Source organism: Lithobates pipiens, unplaced genomic scaffold, assembly GCF_037356315.1.
Source record: "Lithobates pipiens isolate NorthernLeopardFrog02 unplaced genomic scaffold, aLitPip1_a1.2 Scaffold_27, whole genome shotgun sequence".
In the NCBI taxonomy this organism is placed as follows: domain Eukaryota; kingdom Metazoa; phylum Chordata; class Amphibia; order Anura; family Ranidae; genus Lithobates; species Lithobates pipiens.
The window spans coordinates 143,498,129-143,516,043 of record NW_027507788.1 but is presented as its reverse complement, the minus strand read 5'-3'; the positions used below and the strand labels follow the sequence as shown (position 1 = coordinate 143,516,043).

General features: G+C 42.6%; 1 protein-coding gene across 1 annotated transcript in view; it reads right to left on the bottom strand.

Annotated features, from left to right (window-relative positions):
* Window positions 1-810: 810 nt before the first annotated feature.
* Window positions 811-17,915, bottom strand: part of MMP23B (matrix metallopeptidase 23B) — a 94,463-nt gene continuing 77,358 nt past the window's right edge. The window contains exons 5-8 of the mRNA XM_077457596.1: window positions 13,756-13,920; window positions 10,160-10,270; window positions 7,055-7,181; window positions 811-1,728 (exon numbers count right to left, since the gene is read on the bottom strand). Of these exons, the coding sequence (XP_077313722.1) occupies window positions 1,554-1,728; window positions 7,055-7,181; window positions 10,160-10,270; window positions 13,756-13,920 (578 nt within the window). The 3' untranslated portion in view covers window positions 811-1,553. The remainder of the gene's footprint in view (window positions 1,729-7,054; window positions 7,182-10,159; window positions 10,271-13,755; window positions 13,921-17,915) is intronic.

Sequence of the window (17,915 nt, the reverse complement as noted above, 5' to 3'; positions counted from 1 at the left end):
TTTTCCTGTCACTCTGTGGGATCTGAATTTTGTTCTATTCTTTGGAAGCCATTTGAACCCATATCCTGCAAGCAACTCTTTCTGGTTTGCATAACTCAAGATGGTGTGGAGACCTAGGACTTCCTTTTTGACTATGGTAGTTTCTGACTTTCACCTCAACCAGTATTTCGTTCCTCCATCCCTCTGGTTCCAGTTCACTGAATGAAAATATTCCCTTTATTGCCTCAATTTGGTTCAGATTGTGAGATCTCTCAGCCACTGCTTCTTTTAGAAATAAATTTGTTTTTGTCATCCCGGATTGTCCCCGTAAGGGTGCACCATCGTCTTGTTACACCACCTCTAGGTACACTGACATACCATTATCCAAACTTATAGTCAAGACAGGCTCTGCTAGATCTGTGAGTGCTTGGGCTTTTTGGCATCAAGCAGCCACTTCTTAGATTTGCAAGGCTGCCACCTGGTCCCCTGTTCACCCATTCTCCAAATTCTACCAGGTAAAAGTGACTGCTTTATCTGATGTCGGCTTTGGGTGTAAGGTCCTTCAGACAGACCTTTGTGGTGGGGAGCTCCAGGATGCCGCATCGCTGGAGTGAAGTTGAGTATAGTTCTGCTTTAATGTAGGTTGCGTTAAGGCAGCTTTCATGATGAATGGGCTGCCAATGCTCCACAACAGATAGAAAAAAAAACTGTGTTATGGTGCATTGTGTGTTGGGCTCTATTGAGAATAAATGCCATCATAACACAATGCGCATAGAGCAAGTAACATGCAAGTGTGACTGGGCCCTAAAAAAAAAACAAAAAAATAAAAACTATTTTGCGAATACATTTTTATAGTGTGTGTTTTACCTGTACCCGTTTCCACAACAATACATCAGTTTTAACATCCCTGATCTACAGGCATAACTGAAAATGTAGGTAAAGAATACTTTTCACAAAGTTCATCACTTTCCTTTTTTCACTTTTCAAGTCTGTCAAACAAGAAGAAAGGAAAAATGATACTTTGGAACTGAACACATTTCCCTATCAAATTCCAGGATTTATTAGCTATATTATTGAGAAACACATCTTGTAGTATAAATAACACTTGTAGTTTAGTCTCATGACAAACCAATTGGTGAACTTATTAAGTAAGGAAAGAAGTGGTAACCCACATCAACCAATCCATATTAATTTTCTATCTTCGGAAATCTAGTTGTTATGAGTGACCGCATTCCTCTCCTCTTTACGCTGCCATACTAAATAGGCATTTTGGAGATCTAATGTTGATCATAATGCTGTACAAAAATACTACTAAATCCACCCCAGCAAGGGGTTTTGTACCTCCCTAGCAATTAGACGTTTGTAAAGGTTAAAGTGTGCAAAGCTCAATAATACAATAATCCTTCAGTAGACATGTTCCCATTCTCTTACCACCATACCCAGCCAAGTTCAGAGAGCCTTTAATTAATTAGACGAGGCATGTGGCTAGCTGCAAAGAAATGGTGTTGCCTCCTTTTCAATGGTGGAACTGTTGGTCCCCTGTAGTCCAAATCTGCATTTACCTACAAGAGTTCTCACAATGGTACTCTTATATTCCAGGAATACGTTGTCAGCACTCGGTCCCTCTTCCTCACAATGCAGGTGTAGAGGCCTTCATTGATTGCATTGGCAATTATACTCATGTGGTCATCGTTCAGGGACAGGTATCCAGGATAAGAGTATTCTAGGAGCTCGTTATCTTTGTACCAGCTGCAAGGATAGAAGAATCTTTACTAGAGCGAGCTTCATCTGTGTAAACTTAAAGTGATTGTAAATAATCGCCTTGTAAAACAACCCGATCAGTTTAAAATAGAAATGAAAGACAAACAGTTTGTATAGATATAAAAAAAATATATAAATACTTTTTTTTTTCTTTTTTTTTTATAAGTGATCACAGATCCTCTGTTCTCCGCTGCATAAGACCCCTTTCACACTGAGGCAGTTTTCAGGCGTCTTAGCGCTAGAAATAGTCCCTGCAAAGCGCCCGAAAACTGTCTCTCATGTCGCCCAAATATGAGAGCCCAAGTGCTTGCGGGACGTTAGAGTCCTGCAAGCAGCATCTTTGGGGCGGTTTGGGAGTGCTATACTGGCTTTTTAACCCCCTCTTCGGCTGCTAGCAGGGGTTAAAAGCTTAAACAATGTTAAAATGAGCAGTGCTTTAGCGCTAATGCATGGGGGCCCCAGTGTGAAAGGGGTCTTAGAGCTAGGTGAGTATAAGCAGCAGCAAACCGAGCTTCCCAGTGAATTTCTGTGCAGCAGGGGTGTGTCAGGACAAATTTGATCATTGGAGAAGAGTACATAAAGTTCCCAGCATAGCTAGAGACCTGACCACGCTGTGCTCTCCTGCTTAGTGTGGTCAGTTTTTATTGGGAAAACAGATGGACTGCCAGGGATTTCACACAAAGAGAACGGGATACTTTCTTATACAAGTACATAGTACAACAGGCACATATCAGGAATATGAAGTGTTGGGGTAACAAATGCTTTAAAGAGTAAGGAAAAACAAATTCCCCTCTTGGCGATCTATGTACATTGCAGGTATTTTACCAAACTTTAGCCCCATACAAACTATTAGATTTTCTGCAGATTTTTTTGTCTTCAGATTTACCAAAACCATATAATACTAGGTCAAACCTTAAGAGTTTCAATTTGTATGCAATCAGGCAGGCCCTTGCACTACATGTTTTTGGTTAATCTGAAGATAAAAATCTGCAGAAAATCTGATAGTGTGTATGGGGCTTTTGTTGCAGATTTTGTTTGTATCCATGTGGAAAGTGAATGTAAATGGGCGTGATTTTATAATTATCAATCAGCTGCTGCACTTGCAGTTTTCTAATGAGAAAAGTGCCAAGCTCTGTGCCCCTTTAGGCGTGATTTCCCTTTGGGAGTGTCTCACCAAAAATTTTATTTTTGTTTCAGTGGATGCCCAAAATCTGACTTGTATCTTTGTGCAAACTTCTGGGAAAATCAGTAAGCCAATCACACGAGTAGGAAATTATATTTCTGGGGGGCGTTCTATATACCATGTGTGTACAGAACACATCCAGGTTGCCATATTGCATTGCATTTTACAGAAATTTGCAGTGCTGCAGATTAAGGCTGGGTTCACACCATTGCAAATTGGATGCGGTATCCCTGCATCAAATTCGCAATAGCAGGAGATTTTGTCCGGCTCTCTATGAACCCGGTTCACATATCTCTGCAGCAAGTCCGGAGCATTTTGCAGAAAAACGCTGTGCATCTTTTGGTCTGTTTCAGGTCCGAATTCAGCCCAAATTCGCACGCACCAGACCCTTGCTGTGAGCTGCATGCAGCTCATATGTGAACCAAGCCTAAAAAGGAAAGGTCATTTTTAAGAATATTCAATTAAAATATGATTAGTGTAGCAATTGTATATGCTATTTTTTTTTTCTCCCCATTTAAAGACTGCCTATGCCCACAGCAACGAATCCCATTCTGGACTGGAGAATGAAGCTCCAGTCATATTTTTTTTCTTTCCATCTAAAGCTGACTCGGTGCATACATAACTTTACAACATGATTATTTCCTGCAGCCATAGGCGTGTGCTTGGGGGTGTGCCACCACCCAGTGTGGAGTAAATTCCCCCTGCTGATATTCACCAAAGCCCCCCAATGGGACTCCTAAAAAAATTGTAAAAAACTATTCAAAAAATAAAATTGGAAAAATTATACAAAAATAAAATAATAAAAATAAAAAACTACTGACACAGTCCACTGCTCTACTGACACCAACCACTGCCCTACTAACACCGTCCGTGTTTTAATACATTTTAACCACTTGACAACTGGGCACTTAAACCCCCCCCCCCCTCGTGACCAGACCAATTTTCAGCTTTCGGTGCTCTCACACTTTGAATGACAATTACTCAGTCATGTAATACTGTACCCAAATTTATTTTTTGTCCTTTTTTTTCCTACACATAAAGCTTTCTTTTGGTGGTATTTGATCACCTCTGGGTTTTTTATTTTTGCACTATAAATGAAAAAATACCGAAAATTTTGAAAAAAAACAAATTAAATTTTTCTTCATAAATTTTGGGCACAATTTATACTGCTACATATCTTTGGTAAAAATAACCCGAATTTGTGGAAATTATTTGGTCTTTGTGCAAGTTAGAGAGTCTGCAAGCTGTGGTGCAAATCATAAAAAATTGATCACATCTGATGAACTGATGGCCTATCTCATTTCTTGCGTCTCAAACAAGCCAGGAAAGTACAAATAACCTCCAAATGACCCCTTTTTTGAAAGAAGACATTCCAAGGTATTTAGTAAGAGGCATGGTGAGGTTTTTGATGTTGTAATTTTTTCCCACAATTCTTTGCAAAGATTTTTTTTTTTCACAAAATTGTTATTGTAATAGGTTATCATTCTAACATGACATGTGTATACCACAAATGACACCCCAAAATAAATTCTGCTACTCTTCCCGAGTATTACAATACCACATGTGTGGGACTTTTCCACAGCCCAGCCACATAGAGAGGCCCAACATGCAGGGAGCGCCATCAGGTGTTCTAGGAGCATAAATTACACATCTAACTTGTTGACTACCTATTACACTGACAGGTGGCACTAATATGTGGCCCTGATGACACGTGACACTGATGTGGCACTGATGACAGATGGCACTTATACGTGGCACTGGGGACAGGTGGCACTGGGGACAGGTGGCAGTGGGGACAGATGGCACTGACATTTACTGTGGCACTTTATTTTCTTCTTTTTTTTTATTTTTTTTTTTACTTACCGCTGCAGCTGTTCGCTCTCCCTCCTCACACGCTGTCTCTGTGTAAGGAGGGAAAGCTGGCGATGAGAGACGATCTCATATGTTTACATATGAGATCATCTCTCATTGGACATGCCGATCGGGCTGTAAACGGCCGCTGTGATTGACCATTTACAGCGATCTGTGACTGGCTGTGTCCAAGGGACACAGCCAGCACAAAATTTCCCCGATTCGCGCTCGCGGGAGCGCGCATCATGGAAGTAAACAGGAGGACGTCCAGGGATGGCCTCCCGGCAATTGGCCTCCGCGCTGCAGCGTCTCTCGGCTATAGCGCGGACGCCTAGTGGTTAAAAGGTTTTTTACATTTTTTTTTATAAGCGTGTGTATTTATATACTGTGTGTGTGTATGTGTATATATATATATATATATATATATATATATACACACAGTATATCATACATACATACATACACACTCGTGCACGCGTGTTTGAGCTTTGGGGTGCACACCCTAATGCAATAGGCTGTGCATACCTATGCCTGTAGCTATATAGAACCAAGATATAATGAGAGATTTACCTTAAAATGAAGCCCTCCAGCGGCGCACTGTCGCAGCTGACATGTTTTCCATCTTCACCTAGTGTTTCTTCCAGGTTTGCGGGCTCTGGCCGTTTGAATGCCCGAGTCACGATGACTTCACTCCCACGCATCCGCCCCAAAGCCACAACCATGGCACAGCTTTCTGAAAGGAGGGCATGCCGTCCCTTCAGAGCGCAGTGCACATGCACCGGTGATGTCACCAGCTGCAGATGTAGTGAATATCTCCTAAACAGTGCACGTTTAGCCACTTCACGTCTGCGCTATAGCCGTAGGACAGCATGGGCCTAATTTGCTGGGAAGATAACCATATACGTCCTCTTGTGCTCGCGCTCCCGAGCGCCTCCTGCGGGGCGCTCTGTGAGCACAGAGTTCTCGGGACTTGGCTGATGATCACAGAACCCTTTACCACGTGATCAGCTGTCAGCCAATGACAGCTGATCATATAATGTCATCGTGAGGAGAAAAAAAATAAAGCCTAAAAATAAAGCTTTTGTAAGAGGGACATTGGTCTCACACACAGACAACCACTGCTGCTAACCAGTGCCACCTACCAGTGCCCACCAGTACTGCTAATCAGTGCCCTCCAGTGCCACCTATCAGTACTCACAGTGCTGCCAAGCAGTGCCCATCAGTGTGCCACCTATCAGTAGTGCCTCTCAGTGCTTCCCAGCAGTGCAGCCTCATCAGTGCCTCCTGATCAGTGCCCACTCATCAGTGCCCTACACTGCAGTCGCATTAGCACACATCAGTGAAGGAGAAAAATTCTATGAAAACTGTTGTTGTAATTTGTTGGTCTTTTTTTATTTCTTTGGCACAAAATAAAAACCCCAGTGGTGATTAAATACCACCAAAAGCAAGCTCTATTTGTGTGAAAAAAATTATAAAAATTTCATATGGGTACAGTGTAGCATGACCACTCAATTATCATTCAAAGAGTGACAGCACTGAAAGCTGAAAATTGGCCTGGGCAGGAAGAGGGTTTAGGTGCCCAATAAGCAAATGGTTAAGAGAAATTCCTTGTACCTACAAGTAAGCGTACCTAGAGGTACAAGTGAGCAAGCAGTGTTTACTTCCACTTTAAAATATTTTAATTTATATTCTTCAATACATATATATTTTTAACAGCTTCCCATCTACTTAATCTATGTCACAATATGTATTTCTATCTGCGATCTATAAAATACTTATGTATGTATTCATTTGTCTCCAATGCAGCGAATATTGAGAGAAAAAGTGTCAATGATTGATTTTGCCCCTCTCATTAGTGCCTGATTGCTTTTGGCATTTCTAGTTTACTCCCATCTGTTTACAGAGCATCTTCCGAATATGATGTACTTCCGGGGGATGATGCGCTTCCAGGTTTCGGTTCCGCTCCAATGACACTAAGAGTGCATTCCAGCCACTTGTGTCACACATAGAAAGCAGGGACAATGGAAGAGGATGCAAACTTGTTTACAAATGGGTGACATTGAGGCAAGTTCATCTATACCAATGACTGTTTTCTTTCGGACACATTTGTAATCTTATTTGGAATAAGAAGGTATTTTTAGTAGGGGGGTGATCACCTTTATTCTGTTGTACAATTTAAATATGCATCAATGTCATAGCGGCTTACCATGAGCAACTACAGCCATACAATAACCCAAATATTTTATTGGCATTTCTGATTGGGGTGCAGAATATACTTACTAAACTTTCCCTTTTTTGTGGATAATTTTTTTCCCACATCGGAAGGTCATGTTTCTGCCTTCTGGAACCAGACGAACTTTGGTTCTGGGTGGTATTGGCGTTGGCACTCGTGTAGGAAATGGAAAATCTGCATTAAACATTAAAATATTATTAGATACATTCTAAAGAAACTCTCTGGTCCCAGACTGCTAAGGTTGCCCAGTGAAACTTTTTTTGTTATGCCCCATTTTCGATCCCCCCACACCTCATTCCACAGAAAGCTGATTTTGCATGCTTAATTTATCAATATAGTATACACAGGGCCATCTTTAATATTGATTGGGCCCTGGGCAAACATTTTCTTGCCCCCCCCCCCCCCCCCTATTTGGATGACATACAAAAAATAGCAGGTAGACTCCAGATCAGTTTACTGCAGCAGAGCACGCAGCGATTGCAATTGGTTGCCAGAGGTTGCAGCCTATCCTTACTGCTCGCTGTCTGGTTGCTATAGGTTACAACACATAATTTCTGCTTGCCGATTGGTTGCTAGAGGTTACTGCACATTATTAGCACTCCCTGATTGGTTGCTAGGGGTTACAGCATATCATTACCACTTACTGATTGGTTGCTAGAGATTACAGCAGATCACTACTGTTCACTGATTGGTTGCTACAGGTTAATGCACATCATTACCGAGCAGTGGAGCAATCCCAAATAATTGAGCAAGTAAAGCGGCACATTAATATACATATTACAGGAGAGGGTCAGAGAGGGCAGACATACTGCAGGAGAGCATCAGGGACTGAAAACATGCTGCAGGAAAGGGTCAGAGAATGTGGACATACTGCAGGAGACAAATCTGAGACTGCGGACATGCTACAGGAGACAAATTTGAGACTGCGGACATGCTACAGGAGACAAATTTGAGACTGCGGACATGCTACAGGAGACAAATTTGAGACTGCGGACATGCTACAGGAGACAAATTTGAGACTGCGGACATGCTACAGGAGACAAATTTGAGACTGCATACATGCTACAGGAGACAATCTGAGACTGCGGCTGTACTATAGGAGACAATCGGAGACTACAGACATGATACAGGAAAGGATGGGCGTAAAGACATACCTGGCCAGCTGAGCTCACTACATACATTCAGAGGTCCATGGGCGGGGCTTCCAATTTCTGCTCTCATTTCAACTTCTCCACCCTGAGCACACAGGCTGCACAGGGGCGGGGTTAGAGTGTCAGTGGAGCACCCGGCCCTGCCCCCGGACCACTGTATTCCCCAGCCATTATAGAGGGGGTGGGGCCAGGAGCTCCACTGATGCTCCTACTCTTATCATTGCTCTCACTACAGCCGTTCTGTTCCGAGCATACAGGCTTTATGGGGCGGGGTCAGGGCATCAGTGGAGCTCCCGGCCCCACCCCCCCCCTCTGCTGGCTAGCTCGGGAATACAGCCTCCTGTGTCCTCTGTGCGCTCTGCAAAGCCATCATCAGGGCCACAATTCGGGGGTAGTGCGGGCCCCCCAACAAAGATTGGGCCCAGGGAAGGTGCCATGTTTGCCGTGCTCTAAAGATGGCCCTAAGTATACAGGTTGCAATAATAATAAAGGCATATCCTATATAGAATATTGGTTCACCCACCCAAAACTGTGTGTTCACCCTGCAAACAACCTGCTGCGGTGCCTTTTCTTTTCCCTAATCCCACCCGCTAATGGACAAGCTGCATTACATGTGTCATATGCATTAGATGTGTGTTTTTTATGCATTTATTTCAGGTGCTCCCTTTGAAGTCTGTTGAGGGCAAAAATGCTTGTAGCTTATATGAAGCTAATGTACTTTTTGAGCTACAAGGCTCAAATGACATTATGCCCAGATGTGAACAGGCTCAATTGAAAACCATGAGATTTTGGAGCGTCAATCTACAAAACACTCAGGTTTGAATGGGACCTTAGATCTTAGCTACTTCATTATAAAAGTCTGGTTTTTTTTTGTTTTTTTTTGTTTTTTTTATCTTTTCTGGGAGATCATAGACAAGTTTATTAAAAATGACCTTTCCATTTCTGTCTGCAGTGAGCTATGTCCTTCTAAACTGTCAAAAATAAATAAATCTTCCGCTAATTGTATATATAGCAATACTGAGGACATAAAGTACACTGCATACAGAATCCCTTCCCAAAACTAATTTCTTACACTTGATTGGCTTAGTGCTTTTTTTTTTTCCCATCGCAACACTAGGACTTTTGGGGAGAGGCCTTTCTCAGTATCACTAGACCACAATCAAGTATTGAAGTGAGATTTAAAAAAATTAAATAAATATATAGAAGGGATTGTTTTTTTTCCTCAACAGGAGCTTTACTTTATGAAGACTAATAAAAGATCTGTAAATTGGCACCCTAAGTGTACCCAAAATGAAAGAAGTCTTTTTAATCCTTGAGAAAAATCACTGTGGCATGAAATTCACATTATGGCTTTGTCAGCAGTCTCTCTTCCAAGCAGGATCTGGGGAGGGTCCCACCAGCAGACCATGTATAAACAGATAAAAGGAGAGAAAAGCTCCACTACCTAGGTTTTGACAAAGGGGGCCACACTCCCAAATGCATAACTATGCCCATCGACACCACACATGACATCATCATGGCCAGTTTGTGGGCCTACAACACTACCCTGCTGTCCACAGCGGTTCTCATCCATGTGATATACACATTCAGTCTGCTGCAGGCTCTTCCTGGTGTTTCCCTGGTCACCTTCTTGGTTCCAAACACTTTACATCATATCCAGGGGCTTTCTCACCTTTGACTACCTGGAAGATTGCCACCTGCTTGAGACTTTTTGATACGCTTTTTAATGTCATTCAAATGTGAGTGCAAATTTATTGTTCTTCGTTTTAATAAATGCTACTTAGGTAATGGCGCTTTTCTCTCCTTTTTTTTATTTAATTTTTTCACTTTAAGGAGACTTCTTCCTAAATCTATTCAAATGTAAAATGTGCAATTTCAAACAACATCTAGATATGTGGGTCCTGTTTAATGAAGTTTAATCGATTAATTATTTATGCTGCCCACAGAAATCACCTCCTCCTTTTTAATATATCAATTTATCCGCAAAACAAAACTGATTACCGTAACAGAAATCGCAGCTGTATGGGCAATACTTCTTCATAGGTTTCCTTCTGGACTCACAATACCCTTTCTGTGCCCAGCTGGCACATACCAGATATCTGTCTCTGCACCCTGCAATATAAGGAGGCATGTGTTAGTAGATTATAATAGTTTGTTCATGATTATCTGTCCCAGAACAACACATGCAGTATTTTGACAATGTAAAAATATATGGCTGGCAGGTGTATTGTGTTTTCTCAAGTCACTTTATTTTTTAAAGTAAACCTGTCATTAGAGAAACATGGGAAACGCCAGCTGTCCTATGCTGACTTATTAACTTTGAGTCACTGATTCAAAATAAATATGCATGTAGCGAGGTCCCGGGGCCCCTGAGGCCTAATGGTGACCTCCAGGGTTAGGGACAGCTGACATCCTTCTGTCTGGAGTGGGTTACAAGGCATGGTGGGTATGATGCAAGGTGGATTAAATGGGCACCAGACACTTCTTGAATGCAAAGAGATTTTTTGTTTTTTTGAACAGAACAATGGGAGAGAGGGTTGGGGCCAGGACACCCTTAAGTAGTTGCAATGTTAATTGGTAAACTCTCAGACTTCTATAGGCAGACAGCCATGCAGGGAAAGGCATCCAGCTAGACACCACATCTGCATGAGTAGGACCGCTGTCTCCTATGCCAACAATCTTGAAACAGTTTCTAACAAAGGTTGTCATGAACTTCTTCACTTCTTCTACAATCTCCTATGGTTGATCTTCACTCAACGGAGCTCCCAATCTATCATTTAGACCTGCTGATCCACTGCCACTGGATTCCCTGAGCTCTTCCAAACTTCCCATTCCGTATCTTCCTCAAGCGTCACCCCCGTGTCCCTGCTGGGTCACTAGATTGGCACTCACAGATACTCCTCAAGCATCACCCCACTGGCCTGCCTGGTCCCTGGCTTGGAACACAATAATGCTTTGCAAGTGTCACCTCCTCTGGCTGGGTCCCTGGCTTGACATCTTTTTCCCAATTGACATCAGTTTCCCAATTCTTCACCATCCCCGGTTAGTGAGAATACTGCTCTGGTACTGGCTTCAGCTACTCACAGTGGTCCCTGGTAATTAGGTGGATGGTCCCTTAGTGGCGACAGCTTCCCCTCTACCCCTGACCATGACAGGTTCTCTGGCCGGCAGAACCGTTAATTCCAGTTGGACTGAAAGCCACAATCTCAACCCTACGCTGCTCTCTTGCTTCTGGATAGGCCCTCAGACAGCCTAGCAGCCAGATGTCCCCAGGATAGGCCTCAGGTCTCTGGCCTAGCAGCCTGGGGCAATACAACACATGTCCACCCAGACAGCCGTCTAGGTGGCACAGAACACCGATCACCTGACCTCACGCCACTCATTCCTAACCTGTCCTTGCCATGCCCTTGTCTTATCTAATGACACCAGATACCTGGCCATCTGGTGACAAAAAAGAGAAGGGCAGCGATTCCAGAATTAGGGTGAAATCAATTGACCTTCTATCAATTGGCCAAAGCAACTATCACTTGGCAGTTAAATTTAATAGCCAGCCTATCTAAACACCAGAGTGCTACATGCATATTGGAAATGTCAGTGGAAAGTCATAATCCCTGATCCCAATAAATGTTCTGGTTAGGGAATCAAAGTATTGAAGCAGAGGGTCCACTTTACAGAAAAGTAATTCGACATTTTAGAAAAATAGGTTGACAATGGCAGCCTCCTGTGTCTCTCTTGTGTGACATTCATTTTAAAGATGGACATGTCTTCTAGAAAGTTGCTGACCAAGTTGGTGAGTTGGCCTAGCCCTGATGATTGGATATTGAGGGGAGCCAATGGATCAGGACACTGATGAAGTGGTCACCAAGCTAGCTGTTTTTCACAGTAGATTGAAGACTGTGCAATGCAGTGGAGCATGACTGACCCAAACTGCTGCCCCCCCCCCCCCTCTCTTGCGCAAGGGTTTGCAGGAAGCAAATACTGTATAGTCAGCTATTCTAGCTTTATGCAGTGATTTTTTTTTTTATGAATATATAACTGAATTAAATGGCAATCTCTTGTACCCGACTGGAGTTAAAGTGATTGTAAAGATATATATATATATTTTTTAAATAACAAACATATCATACTTACCTCCACTGTGCAGCTTGTTTTGCACAGAGTGGCCCCGAACCTGCTCTTCTGGGGTCCCCCGGCGGCTCTCGCGGGTCCTCCCCACATATGATAACCCCCTTGGAGAAGTGCTTTCCCAAGGGGGTTACCATGCGGGCGTGCTCCCGCATCCAGCATTTTGCGTCCATAGAGGCTGAATGCAGGACTCGGCCCTGGCGCTTGCGTCACTGGATTTGATTGACAGCAGCGGGAGCCAATGGCTGTGCTATCAATCTATTTTATGCAATCTATAGAACCCTGGACAGAGAGACAGCGCGCCCCCATCGGTCAAGTTCTAGGGCTCAGGTAAGTAAAACGGGGGGGGGGGGGGGGCTGGGGGCCCAGTCACTGCCAGGTGTTTTTTCACCTTGATGCATCCTATGCATGAAGGTTTACAACCCCTTTAAGGTATTAATATGTCTATAGATTCAAAGGTCTCCAAACTACATCCATGGGGTCACATCCAACCTAATATAAGATTTTACCTGGCACACAGCACCCTGTCCCACATTTGTGTCATGAGTTTTTACATTGTGTAGACAGGCTGGCTTTCAGCACCATAACACCTAATGACCAAGGGACACCATTTGTAAATGTGGTTCTGGCGTCCGGCCCGAAGGGACTATGGAAACACATGATGCTTATTCAGGGCGGTGGCAATAAGGTCCATCCTAGCATTCAGAAGAGAACCTGCTCTGTCTCCTACTCTCTGTCTGGAATCACTGGCACTGTGGTGAGGGTTGTAAGGCATGATTGAAGGACTCTAATGTGAAGTAGGTTCCTGTGATGTGTTGGGGTGGCTTCTGATTTTAATCAGTGCTCTGATCTAAAAGGGGAACTCTGAAGTGCTGGGGGCTTCTGAGGTGAAGTTACTTCTTGCAGCCTGTTTATTCATTTTGTTAAAAACAGTTTTTCTTTCAGCCCACGGATATTTGTAAAATATCCAATGTTGCCTTCATACTGAAAAGTTTAAGGCTGTTTCACACTGCTGCGATGCCAGACATAGCATGTGATTCGCACCGCTACAGATCACATGCGATGTCTATGCGATACAAATCCAGCCATACAAACTGTACACTGTGCAGGACCCTTTTTTTTGTCCGCACCAGAATCTGATCGCAGGGGTGTTCACAAGGGTGTTTCCCACACTGTGTTCCAGTGTTAAATAGCAGTGAAAGAGAATATGAACTACATTTGAAATTATAAGAATAAAAAGTATCATCCAGGCAAAAAATAGAACTACATTACTGACATTCCAATACAGTAAACTTGGGGCATAATTATAAAGCATTGAGTGTGATATTCACCGAACATTCACTGCAGGTAAATCACTGTAATTTAATACACATTCACATGCAGTGTATGTTTAGTGAATGTCACGTGTTGGTTTATACATATACATACGTGTGTAAAAGAAAATATGCTTAACACATATTATTTTAACCCACCATATAGGCTGTAGATCCCCCAAATGTCATCCTGGGAAATAATCTTCTTCCCAGTCAGTGTGGCATTAATATGCATCAGAGCGTCTCTGTTCAGAGAATGCATTAATCCCAAAGAGTGTCCGATCTCATGTGCTGCTACATGTACCAGATCTGTCAGCCACACTCCTAGAAAGACACAAGTTAGTTACTCCACATCACTTTCATTGTAAAATATACATTTAATTAAAAGAGAAGTATGGGATTTGTTTTTGTTTTGTTTCTTTTAATACTACTTACCTAGCTGGATGCAGCTTTGGTCCAATGCTGCATCTGTCCCTCACCAGCTCTAACACTGAAAACAGAATGATCAAGCACTAGTTCTCACAGCTCCGTGAGCAGAGAGCTGCTGACTGTCAATTACTTGCTCTCTCCTCTGCCCAGCCCCCCCCCCCCCCCCCCCGCCCAAACACACTCACTGTGGAGTGCTGGGCTGTGGAGAGGGTGGGAGCAGCAGCTCAGGCTCTCAGCGGCCAGCTCTGGCTCTCAGCGGCCCGCTGAGAGGCTGAGCTGAGTTCCAGTCTAAGAATGTGGGCATCTGGATCTGCTCTGTGATGTCAGCCAACAGCGGGCTTCAGTCTGCTGTCTGCTGAAAATGGGTCAAAGGAGTCCAATACAAACTGCACTTCTGTGATCCACAGGAGAAGTGCAGCCAAGCAAGCTTTGGCGGTATTTCTCCTTTAAAGCAGAGTTCCACCCCGATTTTATCATCCAATCATGTACAAGCAAAAAAATACTGTTTTTTTATTTTCCTTGTATGTCCCCCTCAGATCTACAAGGACTGCCCTTCCAAGTGCACTTGTAGTGCAGAGTGGATTTGCCTTTAGTAAATCAACCCCAGAGTGTTTGGCGGTTGCATTTATGGAGAAAGGAGCGCTTGCAAAGGTGAGTAGTAGTCTATTGCACCCAGACATAATAATTAACCCCTTGCCGCCGAGCATACACAGATATGCAGCCTTGGCTTTAGGGAGGTTATACCGGGTTGATGCCTGCAGGCTGTTTTTTAGAGCAGGCGATCGGCTATCCAGGGATAACAGCCGATTCGGCTAAAAGCCACTCGGTTGTTATCCCGGAGGAGCGGGAGGGGACATCTGCCGCTCTTCAGAGTGAGAGCAATAATTCTATCACTAGAGCTCCTCTGTAACTCTAACCTAATAACTTTTTTTTTTTTTTAAATGTCGTCTATGGAGATTTTTAGGTACCAAAGTTTGTGTGAAGTTTTTAAAGCGTGAAATGTTTGGTATATATTTACTCCGCGTAACATCATCTTTCACATTATACCAAAAAATTGGGCTAGCTTTACTGTTTCGTTTTTTTTTAAATTCATGAAAGTGTCTTTTTCCCTAAAAAGTTGCGTTTAAAAGACCGTTGCACAAATACTGTGCGGCATAAAATATTGCAACAATCACCATTTTATTCTCTAGATTCTCTGCTAAAAAAATATACATAATGTTTGGGGGTTCTAAGTAATTTTCTAGCAAAAAATACAGATTTTAACTCGTAAACACCAAATGTCAGAAATAGGCTTAGTCATGAAAGGGTTAAATAAGGTTTATATGCAAGATCTTGCTGGCATGATCTATGCTTCATAAATGTGCATATGCATATACACGTGTAAAATTCTTTGTCATTCTCTTCTAGCTGCCAGTGTTTCAATTTACAAGTATATGCTTGTATGTGCTTGCATATACATGTTTATATGTGTAAATCACTGAACTCAAACATAACATTTTCTATTTTTATTTTACATCTCAATGCACTATTGCACTAAGGATCTTTAGGCAGCTGTTTGCATTATCTTGGATATATAAGGCTGCAAACGCATCATTTTTTTTACCCAAGAGGCCTAAGTGCTAGCATGATGGTGGGCCAGCGAGAAACTCACTTTAAAGCAGCCCATACATTATACAGTTTTTTTGTTCAACCAGCAGATTGAACGAAAAAACCTGACCCGATTCCCCCATCCACAAATTTGAGGTGGATGGGGGAATCACTCCCACTGAGCTATTGTATTCTGACAGCAGGGAGACTTCCCCGACGTCCGAATACACTGATCAGTTCTGCTGGCTATAACTAGCTATAGACAGTGGCATTGATCACACAGCATTTTTCCAACAGGCTGCTTGTACAGAGGTCGGTCGGTGGATCAACTTCTGTACATTCAGGGTGCGCACACATGGATTGAAATTCGACCAGTCCCTGATAAAACAGCTGAATTTCAATCCATGTTGCTTAGGCAACCTATAGACTTGAGATGAGTCTATCAATATGTTTACTTTTAGATGTTTGGCGATAGAGCGATGATCTTATGTCAGTAGTGGCAATCTGCCACTAAGTAAATAACAATGGGGCAAATTAGAAAACTTGGCTTGTGTAACCCCAGCCCCAAGATAACTAGTGCCAGCCACTCACTACCCCCGTTCCACTGACAAAAATATGAAAGTGTATGAGCATATGGCTGTGTTTAGCTGCTACCCTGAAAACATACTGTATATTCCACATGTCTCTAGGCAGCTACAAGCCTCCAAAATGTATTTATTTATCCTATTTTTCTAGTTTTAGACAGAGTGAAAAATTGTTAGAATCTCTGCATACAATAACTTGTTGTCTGGGGAGATTCCTTTTAATGGGTGCCAGACAGATATTGTATAGGCTTACTATTTACAGTGCCTTGAAAAAGTATTCATAATCGTCAGATTTTTCCACATTTTGCCATGTTACAACCAAAAACGTACATGTATTTTATTGTTTTTTTTGTGTGATAGACCAACACAAAGTGGCACATAATTGTGAAGTGGAAGGAAAATTATAAATGGTTTTACAATTTTTTTTACAAATAAATATCTGAAAAGTGTGGTGTGCATTTGTAATCAGCCCCCATTACTCTGATACACCTTAATAAAATCTAGTGGAACCAATCGCCTTCAGATATGTCACCTAATTAGTAAATAGAGGCCACCTGTGTGTAATTTAATCTTGTATAAATACAGCTGCTCTATTAAGCTTTTAGAGGTTTGTTAGAGAACCTTAGTGAACAAACAGCAGCATGAAGGCCAAGGAACACACCAGACAGGCCAGGGATAAAGTTGTGGAGAGGTTTAAAGCAGGGTTAGGTTATAAAAAAAATATCCCAAGCTTTGAACATCTCACAGAGCACTGTTCAATCCATCATCTGAAAATTGAAAGAGTATGGCACAACTGCAAACCTACCAAGATGTGGCCGTCCACCTAAACTGACAGGCTGGGCAAGCAGAGCATTAATCAGAGAAGCAGCCAAGAGGCCCATGGTAACTCTGGAGGAGCTACAGAGATCCACAGCTCAGGTGGGAGAATCTGTCCACAGGACAGCTATTAATCATGAACTCCACAAATCTGGCTTTTTTTGGAGGAGTAGCAAGAAGAAAGCCATTGTTGAATGAAAGCCATTGTTGAAAGAAAGCCATAAGACGTCCCATTTGCAGTTTGTGAGAAGCCATGTGGAGGATGTAACTGAACGACCCACACTGCGCTTGAGTGCTTCCGTCATATACCACTTCCTCCAGTCTGAATATAGGTATTAGATATTATAGCTGCATATTACAACTAAGAACTAGGCAGGACTCGTTTGGCTGGAAAGCTGAAACATTTTATTTGAACAAGAATACAGGCTTTTATACACTTGAGAAGAAGGTCACTCATCACATTACCAATGAGCCAAATATTTACCCAAAACATCACACAAGGGTTTAGCTAATGAGGTACAGCTGACTCATGGCTAATACCATCACAGAGGATCCTTAATTAACCACCTGGGTGACTCAGATGTCTCATTGCAGGCCAGACTTGCCGGCTCCAAGCTCAAAAGATAAAATGCACTTTATCATAAGTATAAACACAGAACAACTTCAGACAATAGGTGAGTTAATTAGCACAAATAACAATGGGTGAAAAGACCCTTAGGAGGCACACTAGACCTACTTGCAATAAACACATTGTAACAGAAAACACCAGACAGGTGGCTTGCTGATGACATCGGCATCTACTATGAGTCCCAGAGTGTGAAGCAGTCCATGCTTGACATGTGGCATATAGGCCCTTCACATAGATCCCAGAGTCTGTGTGTCTTGGGGAGACATGGACTTGAA